This window comes from Rhinoderma darwinii, chromosome 3, assembly GCF_050947455.1.
Source record: "Rhinoderma darwinii isolate aRhiDar2 chromosome 3, aRhiDar2.hap1, whole genome shotgun sequence".
NCBI lineage: Eukaryota > Metazoa > Chordata > Amphibia > Anura > Rhinodermatidae > Rhinoderma > Rhinoderma darwinii.
The window spans coordinates 135,801,340-135,818,103 of record NC_134689.1 but is presented as its reverse complement, the minus strand read 5'-3'; the positions used below and the strand labels follow the sequence as shown (position 1 = coordinate 135,818,103).

General features: G+C 44.2%; 1 protein-coding gene across 1 annotated transcript in view; it reads right to left on the bottom strand.

Annotated features, from left to right (window-relative positions):
* The window catches only part of PPM1H (protein phosphatase, Mg2+/Mn2+ dependent 1H), a 207,189-nt gene that overhangs the window by 6,957 nt on the left and 183,468 nt on the right, over positions 1 to 16,764 (bottom strand). The window contains exon 9 of the mRNA XM_075856778.1: positions 9,882 to 10,033. Within this exon, the coding sequence (XP_075712893.1) occupies positions 9,882 to 10,033 (152 nt within the window). The remainder of the gene's footprint in view (positions 1 to 9,881; positions 10,034 to 16,764) is intronic.

Below are 16,764 nucleotides of genomic sequence, written 5' to 3'. Positions count from 1 at the left end.
CTTAATACAACTTGAAACATTAAACCCAAAATAAAAATTTAAAAATAAAAAAAATTATCTTATTATTTTAGAACATTTCAGGAGAGTTTCCATTTATTGGAATGAAATGCATATTTGAAATTAGAATTTGAAGTGAAGTGCTTTTCATTTAAACAGTTCATACATGGTCACTACATTTAGATGTTTACTTAAATTTGTAGCCAACTACATTTGAAACATGCATCTGGCATATATTTGATGTATAGACATAGTTCGATGGCCTACATACAATGTTTGATCAGCAGAATGAAAGACTGAGCTGAAGTATCAGGCACCACCTGTAAGGATGAGCTACTGTGTCAACAATGAATAGGACGTGGCGCTCTGCTAATCGTGGGGTAAGAGAGAACGTCTCCACTGATTATATATTGATGGGCGTTCCTATGGATAAGCCATCAATATTTATGTACCAGGAAAAAAAAACATTTAAAGGAACCAACATAAAGGAATCAATAGGTTCCAAATGATTTGAAAATACGATCACTCTTTGTTGAAGGCGCTCCTGCACTTGCGTGGAAGATTTAGTCGAATCCCCAGTTATGGAAGAGCCGCTCAGTGGGTAGGAAATATAGTCTCTTCCATAACTGGGGATTCGGCTAAATCTTCCACTCAAGTGCAGGAGCTCCTTCAACAAAGAGTGATCGTTTTTTCAAACCATTTGGGACCTATTCTCCACATCGGCTCCTGCTGACTTCTAAGCCACCAGTGTTCACTCCGGGGGTCAGCAGACTGCCTAAGTACGGAGCACCAAGGCTCCATATGCTTGATGATCGAGTTGTGCCGACCACCTAGCAAAACTCTAAAAGGTGAGTGTATTTCTCATACATACACCCAGGGCCGCCATCAGGAATTTCAGGGCCCCCTACAGCTACATTTTCTGGGCCCCCCTACCGTGGCACCGCCTGTTAACGGTACTCCGTCCAGTACTATATCATGGTACCCAGGGCCGCCATCAGGGGGGGTATTAGGGGTACTGATGTGAGAGGCCCGGCCAAACCTAATTGAAAGGGGGGCCCGGCAAACTGCCGCGACTTGCCTTTGGTAGAAAAAAAACAGGCCCCTGCAATGGGGCCCGTTTTTTTCACCAAAAGAATGTCATGAGCTGCGGGCCCCCTTTCAATTAGGTTTGGCCGGGCTTCTCACATCAGTACCCCTAATACCCCCCCTGATGGCGGCCCTGGGTAGCATGGGGGCCGTCAAACACCGCCGCCCGTGCGACCGATCACGCGCACCACGCAAACTCCCGCGCATGCGCACCGGCGACCGCCTGGAAGCGCGCACCGAATTTTGAGGCAGATTTTGACCTGCCCACACTATCTTGCCGCGTTTTTTGCCTGCGGCGATTGAGGACAGCAGACAGAAAACGCAGCGAAAAATGCATTTTCTGCCTCCCATTGATTTAGATGGCAGGTCAGAGGCAGAACCGCGGCAAGAAAGGATGTGCTGCTTTTTCTTTTTTCCGCGACTGGCTCCCATTGATTTCAGATTAAATCAATGGGAGGCGGTTTTGGAAGTTTTTTGGTGCTGATTCTGACGCAGTGTCCGAGTCAATATCAAGGCCCAAAAACGTTGAACTGGGCCTTATTGTTAGGGCTTATTCAGACGAACGTGTAATACGTCCGTGAAACGTGTGTGATTTTCACGCGCCTTGCACGGACCTATGTTACTCTATGGTGCCGTGCAGACTGTCAGTGATTTTCACGCAGCGCGAGTCCGCTGCGTAAAACTCACGACATGTCCGATATTTGTGCATTGTTCGCGCATCACGCACCCATTGAAGTCAATGGGTGCGTGAAAATCACGCCCAGCACTTCCGCAGCCGTATAAACTATGAATGAAAACAGAAAAGCACCACGTGCTACAAACATACAAACAGAGTGTCATAATGATGGCGGCTGCGCGAAAATCACGCAGCCGCGCATCATACGCTGCTGACACACGGAGCTGTTATGGACCTTTTGCAAGCGCAAAACGCCACGTTTTTGCGCGCGCAAAAAGCACACGCTTGTGTAAATCCGGCCTTAGGGTAGGAACACACTAGGCATGAACACTGCGGATTTTATGCAACACATTTTATTGTGGAAAATCCGCAGCGTATCACAGTCGCAGCAGAGGGGATGAGATTTGAACAAATCTCATCCACACGCTGCAAAAATAATGGACCTGCAGTGTGACTTTTTGGCTTTTTAAGTCGCATGTCAATGTATTCTGTGGAATCGCCGCTCCTCTGTTGCAGAAATGCTGCGGTTCTGCCGCAAAAATCACAAATGAGAAAAAAAAAAAAGCCACTTTTTTAAATTTATAAAAAAGTTTAGACTTGCCCCGGCTGTAGTCCTGGTGACGCGATCCTCTATTCTTAGCGTAGCCCCGCCTCCTGTCATGACGTTTCATCCCATGTGACTGCTGCAGCGGTCACATGGTCTACAGCGTCATCCCAGGAGGCGGGGCTACGTTCAGAAGAGAGATGCGTCACTTAAACTACGGCCGGGGTAAGTTTAAACTTTTTTTTCCCTGCAGGATTCCCGCAGCGGACACGCCTCACGAAACCTGCGCCACTATTTGGTGCGGTTTTGCTGGCGGAATTCCCTGCGGCTCCCGGGATAAGCTGTGTAGTTTTACTCAGCATATCCGCCTAGTGTGTCCCTTATGATGTCGCTCCTGGAGCTGCTGCCGGTCTCTAAATAGGCAGTTGGTCCAGTAGAATTTGGAATTATTTTTTTTTGTGAACCAGCTTAAAAAAATACAAAACTTTGGTGTTAGGGCCTGTTCACATCACTGTTCGCTTCCGCTCCGGGGTTCCTTCTGAGGTTTCTGTCGGGTGAACCCCGCAACGGAAAGTAAAAGTGATAGCACAGCTTCCGTTTGCATCACCATTAGCGCAGTCGACTGCGCTATTAATTCCGTCCGAAAACCAGCAGGAATGGTGACGAACGGAAACCATTAGCGATGTTTCCGTCACCATTGAGATCAATGGTGACTGAAACGGAAGCTGTGCTGTCACTTTCACTTTCCGTTGCGGGGTTCACCCGACAGAAACCTCAGACGGAACCCCGGAGCGGTAGTTCGTCACCATTCCGGCTGGTTTTCGGACGGAATTAATAGCGCAGTCGACTGCGCTAATGGTGATGGAAACGGAAGCTGTGCTATCACTTTCACTTTCCGTTGCGGGGTTCACCCGACAGAAACCTCAGACGGAACCCCGGAGCGGAAGCGAACAGTGATGTGAACAGGCCCTAACACAAAAGTTTTGTATTTTTTTAAGCTGGTTCACAAAAAAAAATAATTCCAAATTCTACTGGACCAACTGCCTATTTAGAGAGCGGCAGCAGCTCCAGGAGCGACATCATAAGGGACACACTAGGCGGATATGCTGAGTAAAACTACACAGCTTATCCCGGGAGCCGCAGGGAATTCTGCCAGCAAAACCGCACCAAATAGCGGCGCAGGTTTCGTGAGGCGTGTCCGCTGCGGGAATCCTGCAGGGAAAAAAAAGTTTAGACTTGCCCTGGCCGTAGTCCTGGTGACGCATCTCTCTCTTCTGAACGTAGCCCCGCCTCCTGGGATGACGCTGTAGACCATGTGACCGCTGCATCAGTCACATGGGATGAAACGTCATGACAGGAGGCAGGGCTGCGCTAAGAATAGAGGATCGCATCACCAGGACTACGGCCGGGGGAAGTCTAAACTTTATCAATTTAAAAAAGTACCTTTTTTTTCTTCTCTTGTGTGATTTTTGCGGCAGAATCGCAGCATTTCCGCAACAGAGGAGCAGCGATTCCACAGAATACATTGACATGCGACTTAAAAAGCCAAAGCCACACTGCAGGTCCATTATTTTTGCAGCGTGTGGATGAGATTTGTTCATATCTGACCCCCTCTGCTGCGACTGTGATACGCTACGGATTATCCACAATAAAATGTGTTGCATAAAATCCGCAGTGTTCATGCCTAGTGTGTTCCTACCCTAAGGCCGGATTTACACAAGCGTGTGCTTTTTGCACGCGCAAAAAACGTGGCGTTTTGCGCATGCAAAAGGTCCATAACAGCTCCGTGTGTCAGCAGCGTATGATGCGCGGCTGCGTGATTTTCGCGCAGCCGCCATCATTATGACACTGTTTGTATGTTTGTAGCACGTGGTGCTTTTCTAATTTCATTCATAGTTTATACTGCTGCGGAAGTGCTGAGCGTGATTTTCACGCACCCATTGACTTCAATGGGTGCGTGATGCGCGAACAATGCACCAATATAGGACATGTCGTGAGTTTTACGCAGCGGACACACGCTGCGTGAAAAACACTGACAGTCCGCACGGCACCATAGAGTAACATAGATCCGTGCGAGGCGCGTGAAAATCACGCACGTTGCACGGACGTATTACACGTTCGTCTGAATAAGCCCTAACAATAAGGCCCAGTTCACAGAGTTTTTGGGCCTTGATATTGACTCGGACACTGCGTCAGAATCAGCACCAAACAACTTCCAAAACCGCCTCCCATTGATTTAATCTGAAATCAATGGGAGCCAGTCGCGGAAAAAAGAAAAAGCAGCACGTCCTTTCTTGCCGCGGTTCCGCCTCTGACCTCCCATCTAAATCAATGGGAGGCAGAAAATGCATTTTTCGCTGCGTTTTTTGTCTGCTGTCCTCAATCGCCGCGAGCAAAAAACGCAGCAAAAAAACGCGGCAAGATAGTGTGGGCAGGGCAAAATCTGCCTCAAAATTCTTTAAGGAATTTTGAGGCAGATTTTTTTTTGCCTGCAAAATACTGTGTAAACAGGGCCATACATAAACAACACTTTGAGATAATTTACTCACTGTGTCAGAAGAGCTGCTCCCACTCCAGTCCTCTTCCGGCGATGTCTTCCAGGGGAGGTCTTCGGTCCAGACGTCCAGTCCTTCACCTCCAGCCAGGCTCCAGGTAAGTTTTGTCCATGTGTGTCCGCGGCTGCGCGCGCTTCGTTCGCGGTCGATCGCGGGTGCGCGCGCGGGCGGTCTCCAGTGCGGGCGTTCGTGGATGCGCGCTCGCGAGTGCGCACGCGCGGCAGTTTCATTGTGCGCGCAATCGGGTGCGCGCGCGGGCGGACGGTTTGACGGCCCCCCATGACGAGGGGAGGGGGCCCGCAGCAGCAGCAGCAGCTCACGGCATTCTTTTGGTGAAAAAAACGGGCCCTACCCTACCAAAAGAATGTCGAGGCAGTTGCCGGGCCCCCCTTTCAATTAGTTTTGGCCGGGCCCCTCACACCACTACCCCTAATACCCCCCTGATGGCGGCCCTGCATACACCCGTGTTATCACTATCCACCCTGCACCTACGTTATCACCCCAGAGGAGCACTCTGTGTCGGTTTTCTTTTTCCCCCCATATTACTGTCAAAGGAATCAATGGACAGTTGGTTTAACAAACAAAACAAAATCTATCCATGCAAGATGTTTAACTTGGATGTTTACCATGCAGTCTCCATAATTTTTGGGACCAAAACTAAGATATATTATTTTAATTAAATAGGATTGTACAGAAGGCTTTCCAGGGGTTTTTAACAAATATATAATACAAAATAAACGTGGTATATATTTTAATACAAATTTTCTGCATCCTGGGACAGGCTGACCAAATCTGTATGCAAATACTCTCAACAGAACTTCTTTCAAAATTACTTATATAATATTCAAAAACAAAGGTGCCAGGACATTAAAGAAACTTGAAGTTCTAGTCCAAGATTATTATTAGGGTAAAGCCAGACGGAGCAGGAATGACCCAGCCAACAACCGTGCCAGAACCATGTTTGGCGTGGCTGTCAAATAGCCTGTTAATAGCCGCGTTTTTTTGCAGGTAAAACGTTCCTTTACCTGCAAAATCGTGTGTCCATAAAGGGTGTATTCACTAATGGGCGCATGATTTTGCAGGTAAAAGGCCATTTTAACCGCAACAGCGCGCGACCATTAATATGCTATTGAACAGCCAAAACCAACATGCTGCCGGCGCAGTTGTTGGCTGCATTGCGGCCGAGTCAGTGTCGCGCCGTCTGGCCTTACCCTTAATATACATGAACCTGCCCCATAGTGTTTTTACTTCGGTCACAAACGGGCTTTATTCCGATGCAATTGCCTTTCTACTTCACTGCATCGGAATAAATAAACAGAGTAGGGAGCCGTTAAATCTCCCTGCTCTCAGCTGCCAGAGGTAGCTGAGGGCTGGGGGCATCCCTGCTCCAACGTGAGAGATAGATATTCGTATCAATCTCACCCGTTTAACCCCTCAGATACAGCGCTCAATAGCGAGCACCGCATCTGTGTTGTTTTGGAGAGAGGGAGGGAGCTCCCTCTCATCCCGACACCTGGTGATAAGATTGCAGAGTGTCTGTCTTCTATGGCAGCCGGGGGGCCTAATAAAGGCCCCCAGGTCTGCTTGTAGTAAATGCCAGCTAGGTCTTGCCTCTGGAATGACCTAGCAGATGCCTGTCCGTTTTACACGGACAGGCATATAATACACTGCAATACAGAAGTATTGCAGTGTATTATAAATGCAATCGTATGATCGCATATTGAAGTCCCCTAGTGGGACTAGTAAAAAAGTGAAAAAAAAAGTGAAAAAAAAATTAAAAAATTAAAAACCCACTTTTTCCCCTTACAAACTGCTTTATTATTAAAAAACAAAATGAAAAGTTAAAAAGTTACACATATTTGGTATCGCCACGTCCGTAACAACCCAACTATAAAGTTATTACATAATTTAACCCGCACGTTGAACGTCGTAAAAAATAAAATAAAAAACCATGCAAAAATTGCTGTTTTCTTTGAATCCAGCCTTAAAAAAAATGTGATCAAAAAGTTGCATCTACTCCAAAATGGTACCGATAAAAACCACAAGTCTTCCCGTGCAAAAAAAAACCCTCATACAACTGCATCTGCGAAAAAATAAAAAAGTTACAGCTCTTGAAATATGGAGACACAAAAAACGAAATAATTTTGAAAAAAAGTGTTTTCACTGTGTAAAAGTAGTAAAACATACAAAATCTATATAAATTTGGTATCGTAGCAATCGCAACAACCCGCTGAATAAAGTTAGTGTTATTTATACCACAGGGTAAACGGCGTAAATTTAGGACGCAAAAAAGTGTGGCGAATTTGCAGGTTTTTTTATTCACCCCCCAAAAAAATAAAAGTTAATCAATAAATTCTATGTACCTTAAAATGGTGCTATTAAAAATTACAACTTGTCCCGCAAAAATCAAGACCTTATACAGCTATGTCGAAATAAAGAAGACCCTAGTAGCTGGCAGGGATGTGTAGTTCAAAGAGACAGATTGGTGTGCATTAGCACAAATATCCCAGTTTCCCAGCTACTACTTGAATTATGGCTTGTAGTAAAACATAACTTTTAATATTTAGCTTTAGAAATAGAGTGCCATGAAAAAAGAGTAGACGTACAACATTGAGTTAAGATTAAAATGTGCAGAGTCGGTTAGCATAGCATTGGAGATGTGAGAGGTATTGACATCTCATGGACGTGATATGGCTAGCATGTACGGCAGCTGCAAACTGCCTGGAGAGCCTATGTCTTATGTAAAGTGCAGGAGCTAAACAGCGACTGTGTTAAATTTTAAAAGAGCACTAGCCCCCCCGACATGTTTCACTGCAAGAGCAGTGTCTTCAGGGGATAAATTCGGGGCTATCACCGGCGCGTGCAAAAATTGCTTCCTGTTATAGTAGGGAAGACACCCCTCGTGGGGTGCATCATCCCCAGTGACAGACAATAGAGTTCACAGTGAGGGACGAGCCATCATACTGTGTGACTGGCATGTCGGCTAGCCTATGTAGTGAGGCAGCCGTTCACCCAATTGCAAGCCGAACCCGGCGCATGCGCACTGTGGTAAAAACGGGTAATACTGTTAGTTTCTTTAGAGGTGGGACGGCTGTCATCGCGAGGTGTCAGCAAATACCAAGCAGGGCGCTACGTATGTAGATGCATTGCTCAGTAGCATGACGTCTGGATTTGATTCAATGTGGGTGAGAAATTACATCTGGAGATAATCCAGATGTTTAATGTATTTTAGGAGAAGATGAGGCCAGATTGGGGTAATAGGTTATATTCCAGACGAGATGGCTTATAAGAGGAAGCAAGAAAGTTGTCATAGTTAATGTTTTACTGAAGGACAATGTATAGCTCCTAAAAGTAGGTACTGTGACAGGTTAACTGTATATAGTATATAGAAGATTGCATCACATAATGGTGTATGGTATACAATTAGTTGTCAATATTAGGAACTAGATAAGATCCGTATTATTTAAATGATTGGAATGAAAGTTCATGAAGGATTTTATAAAAAGGCAGCGAAGGTAAAGCCCTCATTTAGACCATTGGGGATAAGGGAGCCTAACCTATGTATCCAGCGTGCTTCTTCTTGTAACAATTTTTTATCTAAATTGCCAGCCCTAAGGCCCAATTTGACTTGGGTGATGCCCCAAAATTGTAGGGCATTGGCATTTCCCTGGTGATAGGATCTAACATGTCTAGAGAGAGGAGTGTCTTCTTGTGTATTGATAGTACTAACATGCTTGGAGATTCTTCTCCTAAGTTGTTGAATTGTGTTACCAATATATAATTTTGGGCATAGGCATTTGGCGGAATATATGACACCGCTACTCTGGCAATTCATAAATTGTCTGATGGTGTACTGTTTTCCATCTACAGGGTTATTAAAGGTTTTGGTTTTTGGCATATATGGACAGAATGTACATCTGCCGCATGGAAGAGAGCCTATAGTGGGCGGCAGGAGCCAAGTATTGCGAGGATTAGAGGTTTTGGTGTAGTGACTGTGTGTTAGATATTACCGAAGGTTCTTGCCGCGTCGATAAGTGATACTTGGGTGGTCGGAGATAACCTCAGCCAGATCAGGATCAGCCCGTAAAATGGGCCAATGTTTCTGTAGTATATTTGATATTGAAGAGGAACAGGTGTCGAAATTGCCAATACATCTGATAGTGGCGGAATGTTTGTCTTTTTTGGTATCTGAATGTGTGTGTTACCGTATAGAAGTTCATCTCTAGAAGCAGCTCTTGCTCGTGCGTATGCCCTATGTAAGGTCTTTTTAGGATAGCCGTGTGCTGAAAATTTTTGGAAGAGAGTATAGCATTCCTGTTGAAAAGTTTGTTCGTCAGAACAGTTCCTCCTAGCTCTCAGGTATTGTCCTATCGGTATACCTTTTTTGAGTGCTGGTGGGTGAAAGCTACCCCAGTGGAGGAAGCTGTTTGTGGCGGTTGCCTTATGGTAAATGTTGGTGTGGATACCTCTTATACAGCTATGTTGACGCAAAAATAAAAAAAGTTATAGCTCTTGGAATGCGACGATGGAAAAACGTAAAAATTGCTCTGTCATTAAGGTTTAAAATACCTTCGGTATTAAGGGGTTAATAGGAGATAAGGCAAATCAGGCCTGTGGTGAGCAGAGGTGTCCGGTTAAAAAAACATCAAAATAAGATGAACAGACCTTTGAGAAAACGAGACAATTCATGAGCATTCACAGCACAGCCAGCGGAATTTTGTAAAGGGAACAAAAAGATATGGCTGCTCATTGTTAAGTCCTGGCAAAAACTAGCAGTGCTGGTCTGAGATGTTAGCAGTGCTTTGCTCGCCAATCGACCACTACATGACAGGATTCTTTAGATCGTAACCAGTCAAGCACTGAGCCAAGAAAGGGAAGAATCTTGATACTACATAAGATGTGAATTTTCACAACGGAGAATACTTTATTTTTTCAAAGTGGATGATTATCATAATTGTGTAAACTTGTATAAATAGTTCTGCATTATAAAAGACAATTATTAAGTACCCCATCCAATACACACCTGTGAGGGTCATCAGGATCACAGCATGCTAGGAACTTTGTAACCGCTTCAGACACTTCTTCATTTAACAAGACATCCCACAGGCCATCTGTTGCCAAAACCAGCACATCATCTGCACCATGTTCATACTGCAAAAGCTCATAAACTCGTACCTGTAGTAAAACACAGGGAACATAATGTGGAGAAAAAAAAAACCTATTAATGCTCATCAACGTGGTCTTGCCGATCTCGGTGCGAAAATACAACACAAGACACTGCAAAAGATAAAGCTTTCCCACCGCGAAAATCCGCAGAATGAAGTACTGTAAAGTTCCTTTTAAAGGCTTGTTCATCGGCTGATCGTATAGTTTATCCCTGGGAGATGTGCTGCCGACATAATGGAAATGTATGGAGACAATCAATCATAGTAACGGTCGCTCACCCCTATACATTACTGATCATAGCTTCTTGTGAAGGGAGCAAACGAGCACCGATCAATGGGCTGTCTCGTTGATTGGAACTCGTTTTAACGGCCGGTTTAAAAGGACCCTAACTTAAAGAGGCTCTGTCACCAGATTTTGCAACCTCTATCGGCTATTGCAGCAGATAGGCGCTGCAATGTAGATTACAGTAACGTTTTTATTTTTTAAAAACGAGCATTTTTGGCCAAGTTATGACCATTTTTGTAGTTATGCAAATGAGGCTTGCAAAAGTCCAAGTGGGTGTGTTTAAAAGTAAAAGTCCAAGTGGGCGTGTATTATGTGCGTACATCGGGGCGTTTTTAATACTTTTACTAGCTGGGCGCTCTGAAGAGAAGTATCATCCACTTCTCTTCAGAATGCCCAGCTTCTGTGCAGATCTGTGACGTCACTCACAGGTCCTGCATCGTGTCGGCACCAGAGGCTACAGTTGATTCTGCAGCAGCATCAGCTTTTGCAGGTAAGTCGATCTTACCTGCAAACGCTGATGCTGCTGCAGAATCAACTGTAGCCTCTGGTGCCGACACGATGCAGGACCTGTGAGTGACGTCACAGATCTGCACTGTCAGAAGCTGGGCGTTCTGAAGAGAAGTGGATGATACTTCTCTTCAGAGCGCCCAGCTAGTAAAAGTATTAAAAACGCCCCGATGTACGCACATAATACACGCCCACTTGGACTTTTACTTTTAAACACACCCACTTGGACTTTTACTTTTAAACACACCCACTTGGACTTTTGCAAGCCTCATTTGCATAACTACAAAAATGGTCATAACGTGGCCAAAAATGCTCGTTTTAAAAAAAAAAAAAACGTTACTGTAATCTACATTGCAGCGCCTATCTGCTGCAATAGCAGATAGGGGTTGCAAAATCTGGTGACAGAGCCTCTTTAAATTAACTGGTTGCCGACACAGGACGAGTATGCTCGTCCTGAGCGGCAAGCACTTCGCGCATTAGGACGAGCATTCTCGTCCTGTGTGACAGCCGTCTCTGTGTGTGCGATCGAGAGCGGGGCAACGGCTGTAATACACAGCCACGGCCCCGCTCTGACAGCGGAGAGGAGAGAAACATCTTCTCTCTGCTGTTAACCCTATGAACGCCGCGATGACAGCTGATCGCGGCAATCAAAAAGAAGGGGGGACTGCACATTGATCGCGTCACAGAAAATAACTGTGACGCGATCAAAGCCCACAACTCGTATGGCCAGACAGCCCAGGGTCCAGTGAAGGACCCCAGGGCTGACTGAACATATTTCCTGTTGTTAGGGCATACTGAGGTCTGCCCTAGCAACTGCCTGTGTACAATCAGTACACGGGCTAATTTACTGGCATATAGATCTATGCCAGTACATTACAGTTACAAAATCAAAATGATAAATCCCTTTATGGGATTAAAAAAAAAAAAGAATGGTAAATAAATAAATAAAAAGTAAATAAAATACACAGAAACACAAATTTTTTATAATAAATAAACTTTTTAAAATAGAAGTCCCAAAACATGAAATAATAGAGACATATTTGGTATCGCCACGACCGTAACAACCTGTACAACAAATGTATAACATTATTTATGATGATCGGTGTATGGTGTAAAAAAAAAATATTAAAACTGTAGCGGAACTGCTTTTTTTCTGCATTTTAATCTAATTAAAAATTTATAGAAATTAAACGATAATGTATTTGTACCAAAAAATGGTACGTACATAAAGTACAACTCGTCCCGCAAAAAACAAAGTCTCATACAACTACGTCGTACAAAAAAAATAAGAGTTATGAGCATCGGGATGCAAATAGGGAAATGTAAAAAAAAAATTGCTCTGTCCTCAAGGCCAAAATTGAGGGGTTAAAGGGCTTCTTTGGGCTTTAGTAAATAAGGTTTAATAAACTAAACTGAGCATGACCATCGTAAAACCTTTGCACATACAATCCCCACATCCATACAGGAAGAGGCATACTTTGGATGGGCGTGTTCCTAGTACCCAGAAACACAAACGTTGGATGCATAATATTCTTAAAAAAATATACTATTGTACCTTGTAACTTTAAGATTCCTTTTTGCTGAAAACAAAGCCCAGCTCAAACCATGGAAAACGGTTTTAAAAAAAGAATTCCCCCTACAATGACTTTACACTTGCAGTTGGGCCAGAACCTCTCTACCGGCAAACTCTGATTAATCGTGTAAGAGAACATGTTTGCATTCACTCCAATTAGATCAATGCTGGTTTGGTTTTCACCACTCCAGTTGACCCGACATCGTACATGGTTGACCATAGGTTTGGGTGTAGTTTAGCCGTAGAATCCCAATCCATGAATGATCCAATCCGCTTGTGCCAAGTTTGGCGAACCAGTTGAGTAAAAATTTAAAAAGTTACATTTGTATGAAGGACATTTCTCAGAAAGGTTTCATGAGGCATGAAATCCAAATACCTTTATAACAATTATGATAACATTCAGCAAAAGCATGAAGCCATAATAAGTTATAGTTACATTGCAGCACTGTTTGCTCATTTCATAGTCCTATTGGAAAAAGTATTTCAAATCAGACAAAGAGCAAGCTTCAAAGAAGAGGCTATGCTTTTATAAAGAAGTTGAAACCATTGACTGGTGGCCTTTACACAATCCAGAGACAGTCCCTGGCCTGTACTGTAGATCGTTCAGTTTCTAAATGAATCTTTTGTTGAACATGCAGTAAGTATCCTCTGGGCCGACATTCCAACTGTCATTGCACACTACTTGAAATCCCTTCTAAACCTTACAACCGTCAGACAGTGCTTGCAGATCACTTTAATTAACCTAAGGAACGGGAGTAACTTAAAAGAAGCATGACGGCTTTAGCAAAAGGCAGCCAGGGGAAAATTATATTCACTATTACAATTTGGAAATAGTACGCCTGGTCAGACATGTTGGTTAATCCTTTCTATTCAGCAATACATCTGTGGTCCACAAACTCGTCTAAACATGTACTTTATTTGGCATAAGCGCTCGGCTGGATTATTTTAACATGACTCTACATTCTTCACTCTAAAAAGGGAATGTTTATAAAATAAAACAATTTTTTTTTCTTCCAACCCGTTTCAAATATTTGCCTGAAAAGTAGAGTTCCTGGAATTCTTATATTTGCATTTCATTTAATGACCTAATTCACAAGGAATATCACAGAGGCTTTCCAAATTGTTTTCTACACTAGTAAAACATGTCTCTGTGACAAATAATCACATACAGTGCATAGAAAATTATTGCTAGCACTTGGGATTTTTTTTCATATTTTAAAACTAGAACTCCAGCCTCTTTCCCCCATAATTCTGTCAGTTAACGCTTACATGTGGTCATGCAATCCCTCGTTTTTTTTTTCATTATAAGAAGATCCACAAACTTTCTGAAATATATTGGGACTCAGCGCTGCCAGGAGGGATTTGATTGGTGATGATGTAATCCTGTAGATCACAGGAAGCCAGCGACACAGGAGAGCGTGACCTCCTGTCCACACATGAGAGAATGGTCTATTCTGGTAATCACATGACACAGCTGCCCATAATGAAAGGGTTCAAAATGTATAGATGTGACTGAGCTGGGCAGAAACAAATGACACTGCTCAACTAATGGTGGAGAGTTAGCATGATATGTGCAAAAAAAGTATTTGCTGGAGTGCTTCTTTAAAGAAAAAAAAAATCTCTACAAAGGGATATGCATTCGATGTTTGCATAATTGATGTAGAACTACTCACCCCGTTCTGTATTGAGTGGTATTTAATAGAGGCAGCAACTATAGCCTTGTGTCTGTGCGAAGCAGACTATCAGCTTTGGCAGACACCGTATGATCATCCCATTCTTCTCTGCAAAACGGTTTCTGCATTGTTGAATTTCTTGAGGTTCATGACTAAACAGTTATTTTTACGTCCACCCACAAATTCAAAAGATTACGGAGATCTGGTTGCTGCTCATTATAGATCTTTAGACTAGATTCACACAACAGTGAAAAACGGCCCTGTGACGGTAATTTTTTTTTCTTTTTAACGGTCATCACACGGCTGTTTTCAGAACACGAACATTCTATGGGTGTATTCACACGGTTCTTTTATCTTTTTAGAAAGCCCATGTTCTAGTTTTGGCTGTTTTCCCGTGCCGACAGCCCCCATAGAATTAATTGGATCAGTTTTTAATTTCAGAAATCAATCCTTGTGACGTCAGGAGCTTCTCCAGGAGGGAAATCCGCAGCCAGAGCACCAGCAACGCTCTGGCCGGGGATTCCGCTCCTGGAGGCCCCTGACGTCACGGTCCATATATGGACCGTGACGCCAGGGGTTCCTCTCGGAGTGAAATCACTGGCCAGAGCGTCTGATTCCGCTCCTAGAGGGTGCCCCAATGGTGCCGTCTACAGGAAGGGTGTGTGGCGCTATCTGCAGTGTGGCACCCTCTACACGGGCACTGTGGCCCTATCTACGTGGGCAATGTTAAACTATGTGGGTGCTATCCACAGTGGCACTATCTACATAAGCACTCTGGTGTTTTCAGGGGGTTGGGATAAAAAAAATAAAAACCCTGACTATTGAAATTCAGCTGTTTTTTTTAAACAGCCATGAAAAACGGATGGCAAATGGATGATAAACGACTTAAAAGTGGTCAGACGGCCAGGAAATGGATGAAAATTTGGACACGCTCTGATGCAAAACGGCCATGAAAAACTGACAGTTGATCAGTTTTTAACGGGCGTTTTTCATGGTCGTGTGAATATAGCCTAAGATTGTCAGTTTCTTATGAATGCACTGTTAGAGAATCTGTGAGGGGATCTACGCATGGGCGTAGCTGGGCAGAAAGCATATCAAACATTGTGCAGCGTCCATGGCCGCGGACCGTCGGGATTACTCACCCCCCAGCGGCTGCAGCCATGGATCTGGGAGCGCTGGCCCGCATCTCCTCCCCAGGAGACGCCAGCTCTCACTTCTGCTTCGGTCCGCTCTGTCCCATAGCGTGCGCACGCTCATGTCTGGCCTTAAAGGGCCAGTGCGTGCAGATGGGAATTATCACTAATTAGCCCATGATCACCCTAGACTACAGGAAGGGCCCTGCCCCTTTGCTCAAGGCCTGAGCGTGGTTGTGTTTTCCTAGGTTAGTCTTGCAAATGGTCCCTTAGTGTTATCCTGTTCCTGTGCTCTGCGACCTGTCCCCTGTATCCAATGCTATTTGTTCCTGTGCCTTAAACCTTTAGGGAGTCGTGTTGTGTTACACCACGTCTGGTGTCTGCTGTCAAGGTCCCATCTGTTCCTTCTGTCTGAACCACTACAGGTACCCTTGTGCTTGGACTATTTATATATTGACTTGGTCTCTGTTGGTTAGCTGCTATCCCGCTATGACGGTACGACCCACTGGGTCCACATACCCACAGATCGTGACACATTGTCCTATTAGACATGCTAACAAACCAGCAGGATTTTTTCAGAAAACACAATACCTTTTATTTTTTGCTTTTTCTAAAACAATTACTTAGGCTCTATTCACAGGACAGTTAAAATCGGGCGTATGACAGTTGTTTTTTTTATGACCGTCACAAAACAGTTATCAGAACAATTAAGTTTTATGGGCGTATTCACACAGCCGGATTTTTTTTTTTTTTTACGGCCTGTGAATATGGTCTGTCAAAAAATAGAACATGTTCTATTTTCGTCCGTTTTCATGGCCTGACAGCCCCTAAAGAAAACAATGAATACGTTTTTAACTGACGTTTTTCAGAAAGCCATACTTATGACAGCCGTTAAAAACTGATCCTGGCCCTCACAAGGGCTCTGGCCGGGGGCCTCCTGTCTTGGGAAAGACCTTGATCTCACGGTCCATATATTTATAGGAGCATTGCAATACGAGAATCTCCAGCCATAGTGTTGGCAACGCTCTGGCGGGGTATTCTGCCAGTAGAGGGAGCACTCTTGACCTTAGGGGCTCTGTAATGCAAGAATCGTGAGCAACGCTCTGCCCGGGGATTCCGCTCCTAGTAGCGATACCTGCAGGGGGTGTTTGTTGCTATCTACATGGGCACTGTGGCACTATGTGAGTACTATCTACAGGGACACTGTAGCGCTATCTACATGGGCAGTGTGTGTGGCACAATGTGGACTCTATCTACAGTTGGCACGTGGCACTAGAAGTAGATGGGCACTGTATCACTATCTACAGGGGTATTGTGGCAATATCTACTTAACCAATTTGGTGTTTTCAGGGGGTTGGGACAAAAAAAATCCCCAAACGAATTAAATTCATCAGTTTTTTTAACGTGTGTGAAAAACGGATGAGAAACGGCCGTTAAAAAAAGGTCAGATGGACAGGAAATGGGTGAAAATTTGGACACACACTGATGCAAAACGCCCATGAAAAACTGACAGTTGATCAGTTTTTTCCACGGTTGTGTGAATATAGCCTTAGGCTATGTTCAAACGCT